Source organism: Pundamilia nyererei, unplaced genomic scaffold, assembly GCF_000239375.1.
Source record: "Pundamilia nyererei isolate P.nyererei 1_Seehausen unplaced genomic scaffold, PunNye1.0 scaffold00100, whole genome shotgun sequence".
Lineage (NCBI taxonomy): Eukaryota > Metazoa > Chordata > Actinopteri > Cichliformes > Cichlidae > Pundamilia > Pundamilia nyererei.
The window spans coordinates 1,555,343-1,575,330 of NW_005187501.1; the positions used below are offsets into that span (position 1 = coordinate 1,555,343).

The 19,988-nt window shown below is 41.3% G+C and overlaps 1 protein-coding gene across 1 annotated transcript in view; it reads left to right on the top strand.

Annotated features, from left to right (window-relative positions):
• LOC102206781 (metabotropic glutamate receptor 7-like) overlaps positions 1-19,988 on the top strand; it is a 74,239-nt gene that overhangs the window by 50,160 nt on the left and 4,091 nt on the right. Inside the window, exons 9-10 of the mRNA XM_005740467.1 lie at positions 4,569-5,504; positions 17,512-17,764. Coding sequence (XP_005740524.1) covers positions 4,569-5,504; positions 17,512-17,764 — 1,189 coding nt within the window. The remainder of the gene's footprint in view (positions 1-4,568; positions 5,505-17,511; positions 17,765-19,988) is intronic.

The following is a 19,988-nucleotide window of genomic DNA, read 5'->3' on the forward strand; positions in this document are numbered from 1 at the left end:
TCTCAAGGTGTGCATTTTTTTGCATCTCAACTATGGAAACAAATCAGGTGCAGACATTTTTACTTCCACTCTGATTGATGTATTTCAGGTGGAGAAAATGAGCGTTTGCAATTTAACATGCAAAATAAAGTGTTTGCTTTACCCAGCAGACAATATTTCATCATTTTCAGGTCTTATATTTTCCTCCAGCAACAAATAGAGAAACGCACACACATTTCAACTGATGTGTTGCTCTCCAATGTAAGCCAAATGTTAAACATATTCCAAAGTCCTACACAAAGTTACTTTAGACTTAATAAAAAAATGTTTATAACCATAATTGAAACTTGGTTCTGTTAAAAGTTATCAAATATCCTGAAAGCTGCTTTTTTAATAGGAAAGAAAAAATATGCAGGGAAACCAGACTATTTTAAATCTAGTGCATGAAAAGGGATAAAAGGATTTTAGTTGGTCACATTTAGTATGTTATTAAAAAGATCTGATATGTTTCCACCAGTGAAAGAATGTTTGGGCAAGACTAATACATCAGAAGCAACACGATTTGGGAGTTCAATATTAAAAAAGAAGGAAGGAAATAAAAAGAAAACCAGCTAGCTGAGCTCTCACTGATGTTGCATATCATTATTCTTTCACTGCATCTTCTGGAGGACTGAGGGTGTACAGTGGAAGCTAACTTATGTCAGTCCATATACTCTGTGTTGTGGCAGCAGAGAGCTACCAAAGATGTCGCTGGAAGGTGACACCTGAAATACACACCTTCCGTGTTCCCACTGCAGCTCGCTAGCTTTCCTGCACTACATGATGAAAGTCTATGATCACATTTTATCAGATGAAATGAAAGTACAAGTTAAACCGTATGACGGCTCTGGGTGCGTTACAGGGAAAGGGAAGGATATTAATCTAAAAATATGTGGATGTGTGAGTTGTTTGACATTTTTGGCACATCCAAATGAAAGCTGAACCCATGGAATTGCAACATGGATTTTGCATTTGGAACTTAAATTCACCTACTGTCTAATATAGGGTTTAGGTGCAAAGCTGGAGGCTGCAGCTGCTTTTTTAAGTGCAGGGAGTTGGTTTCATGCCACTGTAATAGATCTCACTGTCACAACACGAGAAATGGGCTCAGGTGATTCATGTGGGCAATAAAGAAACTGATGAGTTCTTATTTTTTCAAGGCAAACATGGCTCGACATTTACCATATGATAGGATGAAACCTGAGCTGAAATTTCTTTGTAACTCAGATTAGGAAAAAAAAAAGAAAAAAAAGCATGACATTTACATACCGATGAGTCAACATTTGCATAATGGTTCTCGGGGATGACAAGAATTAAACTAAACCAAATGCATTTGATAGAACAGGTGGAACAACGTCTGCTGCTGGAGATTTCTCCTTCGTTCTGTTTTAGTGTGATTACAAACCAAATGCTGTTACAACACAATTATATCCTAATGCAGAAAAAAAAAGAAAAGAAGGTGTTACTGTGTTCTGTAAGCGCCGTCTAATTTAAAGGTTTCGTTGGAATGAGCACCCTGATACACGCTGCGATGATCAATAAAGAAATTCAATGCGATGCTGTTCCAGCTCGCAGAAACTCAAATTAACTGTAAAATTAACAAATAAAACAAAACCCAAATAGCAGCCTCCATAGCAAGTCCAAGGTGTCAAAAATCTTGTTTCTGGTCTCCATGGCAACAGAGCTGTTGGTCTCATTACTGTTTCCACACTGTGTGTAATCGGGAGGTTTTCCAGAGAGCACCATTCATTGTCCAAATAACAAGTGGCACCTTCATGCCCTCAGATAAATGGCAGATGATAATCTACCCAGACAGCACAGAAACAACACATTCGTCATACAGGTGCACACATCGCAAACACACTGCAGCTGTGTGAGAGTGCGCGTTTGTGTGCGAGTGGGGTGCATATCTGCATGTGCAATTAATGGCAGTTGCCACATGTGGAGGAGGTGATGCTATCACCTGAGGTGATGCCAGACTCATGTCATATGTGATGGTATTTGCACCTGGTGCAATTTTTTTAAACCAATCCATGTTAATCTTAAAGAGTCTGACTGTAAAGCCATAAGTGTTTGAAGTTTGTAACAAGTGTTTTTTGTTTTGTTGATATGTTAAAGCCCATTTGAGTCTACAGAAAGACTGCAACAAATAGTGTATTTTCAAAAATGTCAAAATATTTCCTTAGAAATGTTTGAGCTGCAGGAAGCAAGGACAAAAAAAAAAGATTTCACTAACTGTCTCATTATATCTTGTTTCTCTAAACCTTACAAAAAAAGAAAAGTAATGGTACATTTGATAAATTGATGTTTGCGGATGATGAAGGATTTCTTGTGTTTTCCTTAAGTCTGGCAGTCACATAAGTATTAGATGTGATGTCTCTGGTTTAAGTTAAGGCTGCAGGCTCGATCTTCATATTTATTGAGCAGGTGAGCCAAAAATAAATAAGTAAGTAAGAAAAAAACAGATAATCTTTTCCTAAATGTTGCTGGTCTTTGATGCTGCCTTGTAGAGATTTTCTGTAAAAACAAACATTCAGTCCGACGGACTAAAACGCACTGTGCGTATCACTGAAGTCTAATAAATGGCACGTCAGTGATAATCACCCTCATTGTAATGCAGATATTATTATCTTATTAAGTCAAGCATGAAACACATTCTTGTTGATCAAATGGTTTAAAAAAACAAACCACAAAAAAAGGAAAATACGTTGAGAGATTTAATTTGACAGCAAAGTGTCGCGAAATTATGGGAAATGACAACGGCAGCATTTAACTATGACTGTCTCCATAGCGCTCACAAGTTGAACATTTAACCAAACATAGTACTAACTTCTTCTACAGTGAAGAAAACCATTTTAATACCACAACACCAGCAAAGTCAATGCCTAAAAAAAAGTAAATCTAGTAAATCTTTCATTGTTAGCTCGCGCTGCACTGCCGTCAGTACTCACGAGCTTTCTCGGTAAAAGCTGTTGGATGGCCAAGCTGACAGCCATTGAGTGTGAGATGTGTGCAGTTCTACACACTCAAATTTTGACAGTTATGATTGCACGAGCCAGGAAAATGTGATGCACTGCATTTAGCCTTACTTCTCAGTGCAAAAGCACTTAAGCAGTCAAAATTGTGACTCTGGAAGTAATCTCATGATTTCTGGCAGTTATGGCCAACCCTGAAGCCCCGTAATGGGCCAGGAGAAAAAAGTCTGTAATGTATGTGCATCTCCCTTAAACAACCAATTGTCTTCTTTGCCATCATCTGCACCGGATAAGCGAAACAGTGGGAACACGTCGGCTAAACTACACATGCATATTGGTGTGCGTCTTTATGAGTACACTTGAGACAAACAAAATGAGGACACTCAACAACAAGGAAGTCAGAAACTCGACAGGGAGTCTTTAAGTCATGAATACACTTAACATCAAAGCACGCTACAAAAAATAATCACTAAATTCAATCCCTCTTCATTTTCATGTGATTGTTATGTTGCTCTATACACCTCGACACATTGATGTATTTCAGGCTTAAAACTTGCGCCCCAGAATACGAATGCCTTTTGTTTTTGTTGGACTCGGTTTAGTTCTGTGATACTGCTGATGACTGATATTGCCGCGAAAGCGTGTTGGTGTATCTTTTATCTTCTGCTTCTTTTAAAGTCACGGATCAGTATACTTTCATAATAAATAAAAAGATCAGCTCAGAGTACTTTGAAAGTTTTTCTTTTTTTAACTCCCTAGCAAAATATGTAAGAGTCTTAAAATTCTATTTCTTCTTGGATTTTTTTTTAAAGGGCTGGCTTGTACATCGAAGCTATAGTTTGAGCTTAAATCATGAAACACCTTTGGGCCTCTTTGGTTTAGACCTTCAGATAGTGTGTCTGTATACTGCACTTTTCAATCATAACTAGAAATGGCTGTGCAAAGTCTAACCGAAGCATTTTGCAATCCCAAATCCCATTCTCCTTCCTTCTCATCACGTATTTCATACCTCACTGGCTCCTGTATTAAAACATAATGTCTTTTGCATTTCACATCACTTTATTTTTATTTCACTGAACAAAGGTAGGCTCTGTTGCCATGGTGATTTCAATTACTTTCAAGTATTAGAAAAGGCAATCCCTCCAAGAAATTGGCAGGAAAGATGTTGTGCTGTATTAGGTTCATCATTTTTTTTTCTACACATTTTTCTCCCCCTACCGTTTAGACTGGATTGAACTTTGTTTTTGCGATGCAACTTCATAAGCTTGAGAATATAGCAACAAGTGAGAAGTTAATATGATGCGATAAGACACCTTATTAACTGTTTCAATACATCAAGGGGGCTTTTAGTTCAGGGGATTACTTGAACAAAAGCTTTCAAACACTTTGGCCGTGTTTATTATGAGTATCCACCCTTGTAGCGGTGTATATATATATATGGCAGAAAATAAGGAAAATCATAATTTAATGTTATGTTGCCTCAAAACACAGCTGCTTACCAATACCCACATGGTATCACTTGCTTATCTCACTGTTGCTAACCCCTTATCCTGTGGTGTCTCACATTTTTCCCAGCTGGAGGAGCTTCAGTGGCCAGATGGGGAGCAGGAGGTGCCTATCTCTGTGTGCAGTCTGCCCTGCAAAACTGGAGAGAGGAAGAAGAAAGTAAAGGGCATGCCGTGCTGTTGGCACTGTGAGCTCTGCGATGGCTACCAGTACCAGTACGATGAAACTTCCTGCAGACTGTGTGCCTATGACATGAGGCCGGACTCCAACAGAACAAGCTGCCAACCTATCCCCATTGTCAAGCTGGAGTGGCATTCCCCTTGGGCTATTATCCCCGTCTTCCTGGCCATGCTTGGCATCATCGCCACCATCTTTGTCATGGCAACTTTCATCCGCTACAATGACACGCCTATCGTGCGGGCATCGGGCAGAGAACTGAGCTACGTCTTGCTAACTGGCATCTTCCTGTGTTACATCATTACGTTCCTCATGATTGCCAAGCCTGACGTAGCCGTGTGTGCCTTCAGGAGGATCTTTCTGGGCCTGGGCATGTGCATCAGCTACGCCGCACTGCTTACTAAGACCAACCGTATTTATCGGATCTTCGAGCAGGGGAAGCAGACAGTGACAGCCCCTCGCTTCATCAGCCCCACCTCCCAGATTGCTATCACTTCCAGTCTAATCTGCGTGCAGCTGCTGGGGGTGCTGGTGTGGTTTGCTGTTGACCCTCCAAACACTATCATCGACTACGATGAACAGAAAACCATAAACCCCAGGCTGGCCCGCGGAGTGCTCAAGTGTGACATCACAGACCTACAGATAATCTGCTCACTGGGTTACAGCATCCTGCTGATGGTGACCTGCACTATCTACGCTATCAAGACGAGGGATGTACCAGAAGACTTCAATGAAGCCAAACCCATTGGTTTTACTATGTACACAACTTGCATCGTCTGGCTGGCCTTCATCCCGATTTTCTTTGGCACAGCACAGTCAGCGGAGAAGGTGAGTCATTTCTCTCTCTCTCTCTCTCTCTTTGTCACCAGACTTCTCTTTTGTCTGTCTCTTTCTCCCTCCTCACACATTTCACTTTCATTTCTTTGGCCCCACCATCCCCAGTAGTGGAGTTAGGTTAATTGGTGAATCTGAATTGCCCATAGATGTGAATGCGAGTGAAAATGGTTATCTGTCTCTCTGTGTTAGCCCTGGCGACCTGTCCAGGATGTACCTTGCCTGTCGCCGTATGATAGCTGGGATAGGCTCCAGCCCCCTGCATCCCTGATAATGATAAGCAGAAGAGGATGGATGGATGGTTGGATTTCTTTGGCCCCGTTTTTATCTTGTTCAAACATATTCATGTATGTGCATATTCGTGCAAACACACACATACATTTAGTGACTACGTGATTTATGGATTTCTTTTCTTTTTGAGTTCATATTTACATAGCTCAGACATTCAGGGAATAGACATGTAAAGACAAAGGAAGGGCTGATGGTAAGCACCAGAGTCCTTGAATGCCTGAGAGAGATACACAAGGGGATGCTGGCAGCTCCAGATGCTATTTTGGCTCTCATGCCTGGGGCCCAACATATACTATTATGCTTTATTCTGGAGAGGGAGACAAGCAGTTTGGGCAGGTGGAAAGGTGGAAGACGAGAACGATGAGGACCAAGAGAAGGAATGCAGAGAGAAATGAGGGGGTAAATAGAAATTTGATTCAACACATTCCATCTCTTGACAGCTGCACTCTACTCAACAAAGCAGTTGACATTGTGTGCTACTGGAGTTGATTGAGAATATGACACTCCGACCTTCTCTGCTAGTCATTGCTTATCTGGCCAGCGACGCGCAGAATACAAATACGTTCATCCGCTGGACGCGCGTGCTTCTCAGCAGGCCCGTGAGTACGAGACGAAGCCAAGGAGAAGTTTTCCACTGACAGAATATCGATGCTGACAGGAAAGTGTTGCTCCTAACCTTTTGAGAGGCACGCCGTTCAATATCCTTCCTGCTAAGCTACCACATGAGATGGATCAGAAGCTGATTTTCCTCATCTCAATTTGCTGCTGATTTCATAGATGAATTACACCCTCAGCAGCGATTAGGAGTTCATTATGTTACTTGCGGCGACTAGCGAAGCAGTAATGTGTTTATCTTTCCCCCTTATGCAGTTAACTCTTTCCTCGCACTGGATCATTGCCTCGCACACACCTCCAGTTCACACTGCAGCAGCTTGGCGTAATGGCCTTTGAGGGTGCATTTCTGCTTACTCCCCAGCCACTGCTAGTGAGAAGTGCCCGAGCATGTCTTGATAAAATCCCTTGCAAAAGCTGCAGTGAAGTCAAGTTGAAGGGATGCTAACTTTTCTGTCTTTTCAGCCGACTTATGCTTAAGTTTTCAACCCGCTTTCCTCACATCTGTTACTGCTTAAACTGTACTTACTGGCTCAAAGGATGCCTATATGATTACCTCCCTGTAAGTAATGTCAAAATACAGAAATAGTGTAATTAGGGGATTGGATTAGAACGGTGCCATGTGTGTAATTGCTTGTGTTTAGATATGCGTGGAAATATACAATTGGCGGCTAAATGAGTCTCAGCGTGACGCATTTGAGCGCATCCTCACTTTCTAATACCTTGCCCTGTTGTCTTTTCATGTGCAGATGTGGCCACGCAACCAGTCATATATGACTAATCTCTCTTTCAAATATCAAATGCTTTCTAATAATACCAGGCTGACATGACACCAGCTGATAGTGCCTTTGACTCTTTGACCTAATGTTGTTTTGCAGCAGGAGTGGAATTTCTTAAAGCCCACACCATTTAGATACCCTCATTTCCCACACCTGTGACACCCCCTCCCCGTGTTTGCCCATTCAGGCATCGTAGAGAAAAACCACGCAAAAACACTAAAGATCACTGAGCATCTACTGTGCACCTGCGTGTGCTCAGACGGATACTCACCACTCTCAAGTTAATTACTATGAAAGTCACCTGCATCCAGATCAAATCAGCATGAAACCTCTCCAGTTTATTATTTCAAAAAAAGTGTATTGCAAATAAGGTTTTAAATATGTAAACGATGCATTATCTATTTACATATCTGTTAATCTGCGGATATTACCATTACAGCTACATGAATATTGGATAAATCCCACTTATTCTTGTGACATTTTGTTGACATATTAGAGTCAAAGGTTTTTACTGAGGGAAAATTAAGTTCACTTTTTATCACGGCATAAATTAGAAAATACTTTCACAGCCAGACTGATTTTTTTTCATCTACACGCAGATCGTATTGGGTTGGACTTCCTTTTGCCTTAAGAACTGCCATAATTCTTTGTGACATAAATTCAATAAGGTGCTGGAATCATTCCCCAGAGAATTTGGTCCATATTGACATGATAGTGTCAGCTGCACATCCATGATGTGTTTCCTCTTCCAAGGTGCTCTATTGGATTGAGATCTGGTAACACTGGAGGTTATTTGAGCACAGTTAACTCATTGTCATGTTCAGTAAACTTGTTTGAGATTATTTGAGCTTTGGGACATGGGTCAGATGGGCACACTGTGGTCATAAAAACTTGGACGGGGTCAGCAACAATACTCAGGTAGGCTGTGGTGTTTAAACAATGCCCAGTCGGGACTAAGAACCCCAAAGTGTGCCAAGAAAACCTATCCAAACACAACTAGCAACCTGAACTGTTGATGGAAGGCAGGAAGCATCCATGCTTTCATGTTAAAGCAACATTTTTCCAATCTTCTCTTGTCCAGTTTTGGTGAGCTTGTGAAAATTGTAGCCTCCCTTTACCTGTATTTAACTGACAGGAGCAGCACTCATGTTTGATATGTTGAGCATTCAGAGATGCCCTTCTGCATACTCTGGTTGCAATGAATGGTTATTTGAGTTATAGTTGTCTTCCTATCCATTTAAAGCAGTCCGACTGGTCTCCTCTGAGCTCTGGCACCAACAAAGCATTTTCTCCCTGAGAACTAACGCTCACTGGATATTTTCTCTTTTTCAGACCATTCCCTGTACACCCTAGAGATGGTTGTGTGGGAAAATCACAGTAAATCAGCAGTTTCTGAAATACTCAGACCAGCCTCCCTGGGAACAACAACCTTCCCACATTCAAAGTCACTTAAATCGATTTCTTCCCCCATTCTGGTGTTCTTCAGCAGGTTGTCTTTACCATGTCTAAATGTCTAAATGCATTTGGTTGTTGTTGTTGGGTTCACTAATTAGATGTTTGCATCATCAAGCTGTTGAACACGTCTAACTAATATAGTGGCTGGTGATTTTATATGTTGTGAAAAGCTATACATTTTTATTTGAAACTGTTATACAGGTATAAACAGTTCAGGTAATAGATATGATCGGACTGATTCTTAAATGGCGCTTTTCTACTCTGCCGCAGCGCCCAAAGCACTTTATACAATATGCCTCATTCACCCATTCACACAAGCTCTATTTTATATGCTTAAGTGCCTCTATCTACCATTCAAACGCATTCATACTCCAGTGAATGCATCGGAGAGCAACTTATGATCTTGAGGTTATGATCTTGCCCAAGGATATTTGGCATGCAGACTGGAGGAGCCAAGGATCGAACCACAAACCTTCAAATAAGTAGATGACCTGCTTTACTTCCTGAGCTACAGACACCAAAAAAAGAAAAAAAACAAACACTTTTTGCCTGAAGTGCCTCACCATAAATGTTTGCTCTGAGCAAAGGACTGATAAATAGATTTAATGTATTCTGCCAATAAACACGAGGGCTGGTGTTTAAACATAGAACATTTCTTGCAGTTCAGAAGAGTAGGACGATGATATAATGAAACATTTATCCCGAGGCACTGAAACACTCTAATAAAACACCTACAAGACTCAGTCACGCTTAAAAGTGAACTCCATGTACTGGAAGCGTATATGCCTCAGTACATGTGTGGAAACCTCTTAGGCTCTTGTAAGATGTCCCCTGTAATACATAAACTTCATGGGGACGGTTCGTCCTGACAAGCATCATTAACAATGACTAACTATGCTGCGGAAAACTTTTTCACTTCAGCTTTCAGCAGGTAAAATTGCATCTTCTAAAACTCCTGTCTCTCTGCAAACAGCAGCGTTTGACAGGAGTTGGATGTGACACTTAGTGCGGAGATGTGGAGTCTTTTGAAAATAATATGTGAAATTCCCCTGCCTATCACTTGTTTTATGCATGAAACCTTGAGTAGATTGCACCAGAGGCGGACTGCAGGCGAAAAGCTAAATGTGGTCAAGTATAATGGAAAGAAAGAAAGGTTGTTGTGATTTTAACTTTAGCCCATTATTTTTTATCAGGGAGAAGGGAGTGTGACATCAGTTTCACACTCTGTGCGCAGTTAAGATGTGGAGTATTGCCATTACATATTGAAATGGGAAGACACAGAGGTGTGACCGAAGATGAAAGAATCTGCGAACATTACGAGCTAAATGAGACGGAGAGCGGAATTCACTTCATTTTATCTTGTCCTTCATATCATGATTTATGACAACCGTTGTATAAAAAATGTTAATCTTTCAGTTTTAGATGTGAGGCGGAATGAGAATGGAGCTTTAATTAAACGCTTTCTTCATAATGTTTTTGCATTTTCTTAATGCATTTCTAAAGCATGAGAACGCAGGGCAAAAGTGGCATATGGCTATATCAGAGAGTGCGTTATATGGGTTACAGACTGCTAGATATGAACTTGGTCACATTTAAAACATTTGGCACTAATGGATGCAGAAGTAGTGTTTGATTTGTCTGGATTGATTTATGACTTGGGTTTTAATGGGCTGTGCTCATGTGTTTTTATGTTTCCATAGTGAAATATCTCCTTGGGCGTTATATTCGAGGAGCCTTATGCGTATGTTTGTTTGAGCACTTACGTCTAAGTCTGGTTGATCCGGATGTTAGGTGACATTTGGCTTATTGTGTCTGATAATCCCATGAAAGATGGGTCATATAAATGTCCAAACACAGAAATTAAAAATTCATATATTTATTCATTCATGCAACACCAGGAGCTGCAAAGCAGAAGCTGCTCGTAGCTTTCCTGACTGTTGTGATACAAAGAAAAAATCACAAATGGAGAAAATAATGTAGGTTTTATGTATATTACCTTTTACACTTTTAAGGCTGGGCTACTGATTGATTGAAATCTTTGCAAGACTTTGCTTGAAAAAACATGCATGCAAATTCCAATTGAATATTATCTAGAAGAACAGTCTGCCACTACTGCCTTGACATCATCTATATTGTAGGTGGGGAATAATTTATTTTGGTAATGTCAACCAGTCTCAGAGAAGTATCCAAACAATATGAACACATCGTTCATTATTTGTAGTTCCGCTATCATTTGGAATAAATATATAAAACGCTATATTAGATTTTACCTGTTGTAATTCAGTTGAGATACTGTTCATGACAGATGCCATCCAGCCAGAGGCACTTGACTGCATTGCATTGTCACTGAGGAACTGTGTAATGCGCATTATCTCAGAGTATGTGATTAAAGTTTGATTGAATGTTGTCAAAACTGTTGTTGCTGACAGAATCATCGCTCTCAATGTCGAATTTTCTTCATTGTGAGGGAGCATCAGGCCGCGAGGAGCTGTGGAGGATCCTCAGCTTCTCCGTAGGCAGTGTGTGTTCTCCAGTATCTTTTAATAGGCTTGTGATCATCAAACTTTACCAAAACCTGTCTCTCTCACAGATTATCTCTTTCTTTGGAACTCCTCTAAATGTTGGCCAAGGTTGAAATGATTTCCCAAATTCAAAAGTTTAAAAGAGACCTAATACTCTCATTTCCAGCACCATGTTTTTTATTCTTAGACTGCACTAAGGTAGCTTTGCATAATTCACAGTAAAAAGTTTCTTATTGATTTTATCCCGTGCCATTGTGCAGCCTCTTATTAAAGCCTCTTTTTGAAACAAGACATTTTAGCTGTCCTCCATTCAGGGCCACCCTCCCCTTAAACCAGGGGTCCCCAATCTCAGTCCACGAGGGCCGGTGTCCCTGCAGGTTTTAGATGTGTCCTTGATCCATCACAGCTGATTTAAATGGATAAATTACCTTCTCAACATGTCTTGTAGTTCTCCAGTGGCCTGGTAATGAGCTAATCATGTGATTCAGGTGTGTTGACCCAGGGTGAGATCTAAAACCTGCAGGGACACCGGTCCTCGTGGACTGAGATTGGGGACCCCTGCCTTAAGCCATCTTTATTCCAATTGGCTGCCCCCAGACAAACAGAAGGTTGGGTGGAATAGCTGTGGCTGAGGTGACCATATTAAGGATAGCTGCCGCTACTCAAAAAAAAGTAAATTATTACACATTACTAGTACATGCCTATGCTAAAATATTGCTATGCCTTTGCTTGCAAAGAAATAGACTTACTTATACTTACTTACCCGCATGGAGAAAATTGAGGGAAATAAAGTGGGTCACTTTAGCCAGTTGCTCTGTGGTTGCTAGGCATGTATAATTCATCATTTGTGGATATAAATAAGATGTTATTGTCACGAAATTAAAATGATAAGATGCTTTCATAAGGTTTTGTAGGTGTACAAAGACTTTAACTTTATTGCTAGACGGTTGCCAGGCAACATGATGGCATTTTAATATATTGTACATATTTCAGCTTTTAGGGGTATAAATTCGATATCACTGTCATGAAAGAAAAATGATGCGATGTTTTCATAAGGTTTTATGGGTGCATAAATGCTATAAACTGGTGATGTTAGCCTATTGTGTGGTGGTTGCTAGGAAACGTGATGATCTTTAATCTCTGACATGGATAAGAACCTTCAAAACCTACCTGCATGGCAAGTTTGGTCACTCAAACTCCTGATCATGTAGGAGGAGTTTGCAAACTAACAAACACCTAGAGAGACTTAAATTTTGGGTACTGCATTACATTAATTACTTAATTACTACCTGGAGAAAGACTACATTACTTGTTAGATTAATTTGTCGTTACTTTGTAACATGGCCTGACGTGAATTGTCACATAATAAATAGTAACAATATAAACTTTAGGCTACAGGTTCATACACTGACACAAATCCCTGTCCTAATCCCAACACACAAGAGCAGTCCAAATGTAAATAACTACAGGTAGAAATGGAGGCTACAGTCCTTCAAGCCTGTCAGCTCATCACTTTTTGGTTCCATGCTGAAGATCGTCTCTTGCTGCTGGGCTGGGGTAGGCATTCACTCAGCTTTAGCATCACTTTCAGTTCTTCAATACAGGCTTTGTGTTAGCGTGATGTCTATGCAGATGCTTGCAAAGATCAAGTGCTATGTGAGCAGAAGCTGATTATTCCTACTGTCCTGGACACAGTTGTAGCTTTATCATATTTTTGTCCTTTCATGCAATAAAAAGTTATAGACCGTCCCACCGTTTTCCTCCTCCATTCATATGAAGAGTAGTCAGCTAATTGCAGCAAGTACCTTCTTAATATCCATCCATTGTGCAGAGCACTGAAGAACCTTTGTAATGAAAGTAACAACATGACAAAAACATGGTGGTAACACTTTGTAAAGTGTTAGACACAGTCTCACTGAGAACTGTCTGAAACAGAGCAATTACAGCAGTTTGAAGCATGAGCTTCTGGTTCACAGGGATCACTTGCACATAGACGTTATTGTTTGAAACGTTGCCCTTGTTAAATACAGTATATATGTGACAGAAAATAGGCAAAACACAATAACTCTGTTTTTTTCAAAGAGTTTTATTCTTAGTCGTGTAGGACTTAAATTATGTCACTTTTTCACAATTTTCCTGCCGACACACGTGATGGATCCTGAACTGTATTTTGACAAATCATGTCAAGGAAACATCAAAAGGGATTTCCTTTTTTTTTTTTCTTCTTTTTTTTTGCCTGTCCCGTTTGGCTCTTTTGCCATCAGAATTGTTGTCTAAAGGCAAAGAAAGATGCCCAACGGATTTACTTTACCAAATTGACCATCCCAACCTTGCCGTAATGGTCCATTTGATTCACCTTTTATTGTTCATTTTATTTTCACTTACTGAATACGAGACAGACTTGACTGGGGGAAAGAAGGGGAGAAAGAAAGAGGGAAAGAGAAACAGCTGAGAAGAGGGACGGGGAGAAGGGCAAAAACCAAAAACCAACAGAATGAGCAGAAAAAAAAAAAGAAGAAAAAAAGAAAAAAAATGCATATATCAATCACCTGGGTCACCTGCTGAGAAAGAAAAAAGAAAACAAGCAGAAGAAAACAAGAATAATAGAATAAACAACATCACAATGATATATGGGAATATGACAGTAAATACTAAATATTAAACATTATTGTGCAGCACATAAGATCAACAGAACACAGTGTGCTTTGAGGTAGGAGCCAAAAAGGCTGTAGTTTGTGGGTGTGATCACCCGTGTGTACCCCTGTGAGCATGGGGTACACATGCTCACAGCGTTCCTTCATGTAATGATCTGCTAGAGGGTGTGGGGGGGCCACAGCCCCGTCCTCCAGGGCATGAAGCAGGTATGGAGGAGATCAAAACTCCAGACATCCAGAGGCCCCCAGAACACAAGAGACCAAGGAAGACCAACAGAGGGGCAGCCGCGCCACTGTCCCAGAAAGAGCTGAGGAGAGTCCCAGATGAGGGCTCACTCAGCAGCCGCGGAGCAGAAGCCAAGGGGAGTTGCAGTGACGCGCCCGTGAGCTCCGCCGGCAGCCAGCCGTGCCTGAGTGACCGAGCCCCAGGCCGAGGGGCCGGGGGCACCCCACCTCCGAAGTGGCCCGAGCGAGCCCCAGGCTCCAGGCCCCGATAAGCGGCCGCCAAGGAGTGAGCCGGTGTGTACCTGGACGCCCATCCCCGGACACAAAGAACCACCAACGCACCGATGTCTGAGGGAGTCCGCCACTGGCAGGGGAAGTGGTGGTAGGGGGAGATAGGCCTCCATACCGTGGAGGGCCTGAGATCAAAAAGGATTTCCTCTAATTGTTGTGACAATTACTTACCATCTCTGCCACATGCAGAGTGCATTATCGGTCACAGCTTCTTAATCTGCCAATCATGAATACCAGAAATGGGGATCTCCTGTACAGAGTTGAAAAGAAGCAAAGGCCATCAACATACAGAGCTACAATACAGAATCAGGCTTTGGAGCACAAAGCCAGACAGAGTTATTCATGACACGAGCCAGGATAGAAAGTAGGCCACCCCAAACAACAAGAGACATCCAGGTAGTTGAGGGGAGACTGCAAATCCCCTGGATTCATTATTGAAGGCATCCTCTAACGGGGCAGAGAGCATCCTAATTGTCACTTACTGAATCAAGTTCTTATCACTGTGTGCATTTATAGTACTCATCCATACACAATTAAATTGCCTTTGCAGTAAGTATATCCCTGGTGGGTATAATTATGAGAATTACGCTCAACAGCTTTTTGTCTAAATAGTAGAAACATCGTCTGTTGTGACTGAATGTTGGCATTTGGCTTGTCAGTGAGATGTAAAATTCAAAAGCAACCGTTTGATTCCTGATGAGCGCGTTAATAAATCATTACGGTGGTTATAAATAGTAAGTTGCCAAGCAGTTGTGAAAATGCCTTCATGTATTTATTTATGTTAAAGCAACAGAAGCTAATTATGACTGTTCTGCGACAAGCAAAGCATTTGATTGGCGGGTACGAATTTGGGTCAAGCTCACAGAGATGCACAATGGAAAAACCCTGTCTCTGCGGTTAGAGATGGTTAGAAAAAGGATTTGTTTTGGTGTGCTTATGTGCCTGTGTGCGTGTGTGTGTGTGTGTGTGTGTGTGTGTGTGTGTGTGTGTGTGTGTGCGTGCATGTGTATTAGAAAGCATGAAAGCCCACATACCTACACATGCTTTGTGTGTGCGTATGAGCGCACAAAGTGCCTATTACAGCTTATTGTGAGCTTGCTCCCGAATCAGCTCTCCTGCATGGTCAATAAATCAGTTGTGATAGGGTCAGCATTGCAGACTCTTTGGTATCAGAATCTCATTAAAAGCTTATTCCAGGCATCTTTAGTTGCTTGCACCAAACTCTGTAGTGTTGCTATGGATACCAGACAGGTTACCATCTACCAAACATGGAAGCACAGCAGCACAGGCTGAAGATTCTCTGGCGATTATGTTTGATGCCACGTGCGCTGCCCCACAACGCTTTGACTCGTGGCCCCAAAAAAATCTAGTCATGAGCCCTGCAAATTTGCAGCTGAAACGACATTCCCCCAGCCCAGAGTGACAGGGAACAGAGTGCGCTGAGAGTACTGTGATATTCATACAGTTATTAATGCATGGTGTACCAGCCAGATCGCTGCTTCTGATGCTGCTTCACAGAAAAACTGGAGGGTATGGAGGCAATTGAGTGCATTGGTGTGTTGATGATATCAGGCATCTGAATGATTTTTGGAGATTAGAAGACAAAGGCATGACTAGCATGGAAATGAGTGAAAGAAATTACCGTTTCCGAATATTTACCAAGAAAGATTGTATGCAAATGGTGACATTTCCTCCTCTCACTGATTCACTGAGCATTTTGCTTCTCCACAGACACGCTGTGGTGGATAATGTGTTTACAATGGTACCCTCTCCTAGTGCACATTACCAGTGACTGACTGAATGGCAGTATGTAAGTGACATCTGATGCTTTCAAGTGCAGTAGATTAGAGAGGAGGCTATGGTGATCGGCTCTTCAAACAATAATGTCCCCTCTTGAAGTGATTATTTCTCCTCCAAGACCCTTAAATGAAACAAAGAGCTCTTAAATGTCCTCTGGTTTACCGACTTCACCACCTCTTAGAAAAATCACTAGATTCTAATGAAGTCAGTGTTTAAAATTTGCAATCCCTACATGATCTGGGTTATGCAAGCTCACAATTACAGGCTGACAGTGTGAAAGGTGTTATGCAACGACTGAAAGGGAAGCATGCATTTGAGAGAATGTACCTGTGTTCATGTCACGGGAGTCCAATGAATGATCCTAGCACTTACCGCACTGACAGCCTTTCTCGGGCTGCATTCTGCTGTGTGCAGAGCTGCAGAAAGATAAATGTAGACTTTCTGTATGCCGAAAATGTAGTGTTCTTAGTGCATACATGTTCTTTTATTGTACTCTCAGAGGAATATACATTAAAGTGGGCCTGGTAATAGAATTTGCTAGTGGGAGAAGTAGGGCTCGGATTGCTTGAGCGGTGAAATAAAACAGCTCGTATAAAAGGAAAAGAAAGGTGGCTTCAATATGTCATGGACAGCTTCTCATCTGACAGTGTGGTCCATCAATCTAGAGTGAAAAAAGTCAACAGGCTGGCAGGAAGGAGGGCAAGTAAGGATATTTGTTGGTGATTCTTCTGCTGTTGTCATTAATACACTTGAACCGTCTTTGACTTGAGTGAGTAGCTGCAGGTCAAGCTTTAATAAATGCTTCTAGATCATGTACTAAACGCATGAGTGCTCTTTTGCTCATAGCAACACATAGCAAATGCCGGGATCACCTACTTATCTCTTAATAATAGTAGGTTATCAAACCAAGAATTGTATAATTGAATAATCCATTAAATTATGTGGGAATTCAGTATTAAAAATATGTTCCTATAAAACTATAAAAGTTTTTAATGACTAACATCATGGCTCCTTCTGCAGAAAGGTTAACCACATTGCAAGACCCAGAAAATGGCAACAAACAATGTAATGTATCTTCTGGATGCTGAGATTTTGTTATTGGGCAGTGGCTATTATTAGGTTTTGCCTCATCACTTCGCTCAGCAGTGTGACTGCTCTTTAATTGGCAACAGACGTTTAGCCATCATCGCTGTCTTGTTTCTAATTTTTCTTTATAAGTGTTTAAATGCTACTCCTAACATATTTATCTGCCTCATAGAGCAGCCAAATCAAAGCTGATACCATACACAAAGGAGCTACCCATTTTGATTATGTCTGCTGCTATTCTAGTCTTTATTAAAATCACTCTTCACCTGTCTCTGCTTACTTACAGCTGTACATTCAGACAACCACCCTGACCATCTCTATGAACCTCAGTGCCTCAGTAGCACTGGGCATGCTCTACATGCCCAAGGTGTACATCATTATCTTCCACCCTGAGATGAACGTCCAGAAGAGGAAGCGCAGCTTCAAGGCTGTAGTCACAGCTGCCACAATGTCATCACGTCTGTCCCAGAAGCCCAACGAGAGGCCCAATGGAGAGGCAAAGACTGAGCTGTGTGAGAACCCCGCTGCTGACCCCATGAGTAAGTAATCTGGCGTGGCGTTTTTAGCCAACATGCAATAAAACAGAGAAGCTTGCACAGTTTTTAACATTTGTAAGCAGGATGCAGACTATTAATAAACAGTTTACTGCACTCTATAATCATGAATACGTACACAAACCTTTTTTAAGTGTTAATGTCCAGGACTTACTCTGTGGACATCCTGCAAAACTCAGACTCTCTGAGATTAAAATTTTTAATTCATGACTAAAGTCATGTGATATTCTCTGAGGCTAAACTTGTAAAACTTTAAAACATTACATGAGAAAAAATATATATAAATAAAAAAACAGCCCTCACTTTCACTAGGTTGAACCAACTGCATCACACCTCAGAGGCCAGCACAGAGGGAATGCCCAAAGTGCAGAGTAGTAAGAGACACGCAGCAGTAACTCTTTCACAAAAACGTGTGTGGTGTTCTCCTGGCAGTGTCTCTTCAAAGCATAAATGCTTCCAATCATGTAGCAATTCTGTCCTGACCTAAGTATTTCCTGATTGCAGAGTATAATTTGATAAGGTCTACCACTGCAGGCACAATGCATGGCAACCAGTAATTGGAATTTCTTTTTTCTTGCTCATATATGACTTTAATCTGGAAAAAAATAAGATTTTATCTTTGAATATAAAACCCTTGCCTAAGCTCTCTTTTGTACTTTTGTAAGCTACAATAATGCTAATATTGTTTTTCTATACAGGCTGAATGTGGACGTAGAGTATTACCAAAGGACTGCTAGAAATACACATTTGAATTTTTATTTTCAAGGTTTTAAAGACCAATACATTGTAAAAAGAAATGCTTGTACTTTAGTTAGACATAAGCTTAACCTATGAACGATCCACAATCTACAAACACATTTGTGTCCACAGTGAGCCTTTAATATTAAAAATAGTCCCTTTATAGCCATGAGAAATGATACAGACCATAAAGATGACCCAGGAGCTGAGATCTACATCTGTATAATAGATGTAAATTTTCCCAAGACACATAAATGAGATCTTTTTAGTCTTTTTTCAATCTTTTTTCCTTTCTTGTACTAGAAAGCCCATTCCACTGGTTTAATAGGATGGTGACTTGGTTAAAATGATGTATAATGTCCCTTAAAAAGGACCCAGTTATCTTGTATCCTGATTAATAGTTCGACCTTTAGGCCAGCTGCATGGCACGGAACATGAGAGATGGGGGCACTTGCTCTCTGAAGAGATTTCAAGCAGCAGGGCTTTGTCGACGGGCATGGAAGGAGATTATCTGTCCCTGTTGCTGTGTGTTACTCATACCACCCTTCATCTAAAACAGTAAGCGTGATCCTGTTAGCAGAGAGAAAGCTGGGTATTAGTACGTGAGTGGGGAGGCCTACATATTTCCGTAGTTAGGTGATATGGTGTTTGTTGTGGGTGAGAAACATCAACATGAGAAAGAGTTTTTTAAGCCCTTTAAAGAAGAAAGACTGCAAAGGCAGAATTCTAGGCCAGCGTTGCCATGGAAGCTTTATGCTCATCTCTAGTTGTCAGGACAAAGACAGTGAAGATTGACAGCTCATGCAAATCACACATCACAGCTTCCAAAGACCTCTTCTCCCACAACACTTCTAATCACACAGAGTGATCATGGCACCCACAGGTGCACCAGCCCCACAACCCCTCTCTGGATTATGCCTCTGAGATCACAGATTTTCCTGGGAATTTCTCCAAACAGCCAACAGTTGTCACACTCATCTGTCATGAGCAGAATGAGTGTGTGGATCTGTGACTGAGTGTGCTTCTCAATGTGTGTATCATTGTGTGAGTCGAAAGTGTGAGTTATGCGCATAAGTCAGAGTGCTGATGCAAGCGTATCAGGGGATGGGGAGCACATCTTTGCCTGTCACACATGTGGCTCTTTGAGTAAATAGGGGTGAAACCTTGGCATCTGTTGTAGCAGCACATCAAAAGTCCCCAAGCAGGGCATGCGGTCTCTGTAAGACCCTCCCAAAAGTGCCCCCTATCTTCTGCTCGGTGTGTCTCTCACCTTCTGTCTCTCCAACATGAATATCTTCTCGCCTTTTCTCCCCTCGCTGCATGCACTCTCCTCCTCTTGCCCTTCTTTTTTTAGCAACATTGGAACTGACATTTATTAATGGCGAATTTATGTGCATGACCGCCCTGAAACCTGAACTGCGCCTCGAACATCCCGGGAGAATGTCCGTCAATTCCTGTAACCATCGGAGTG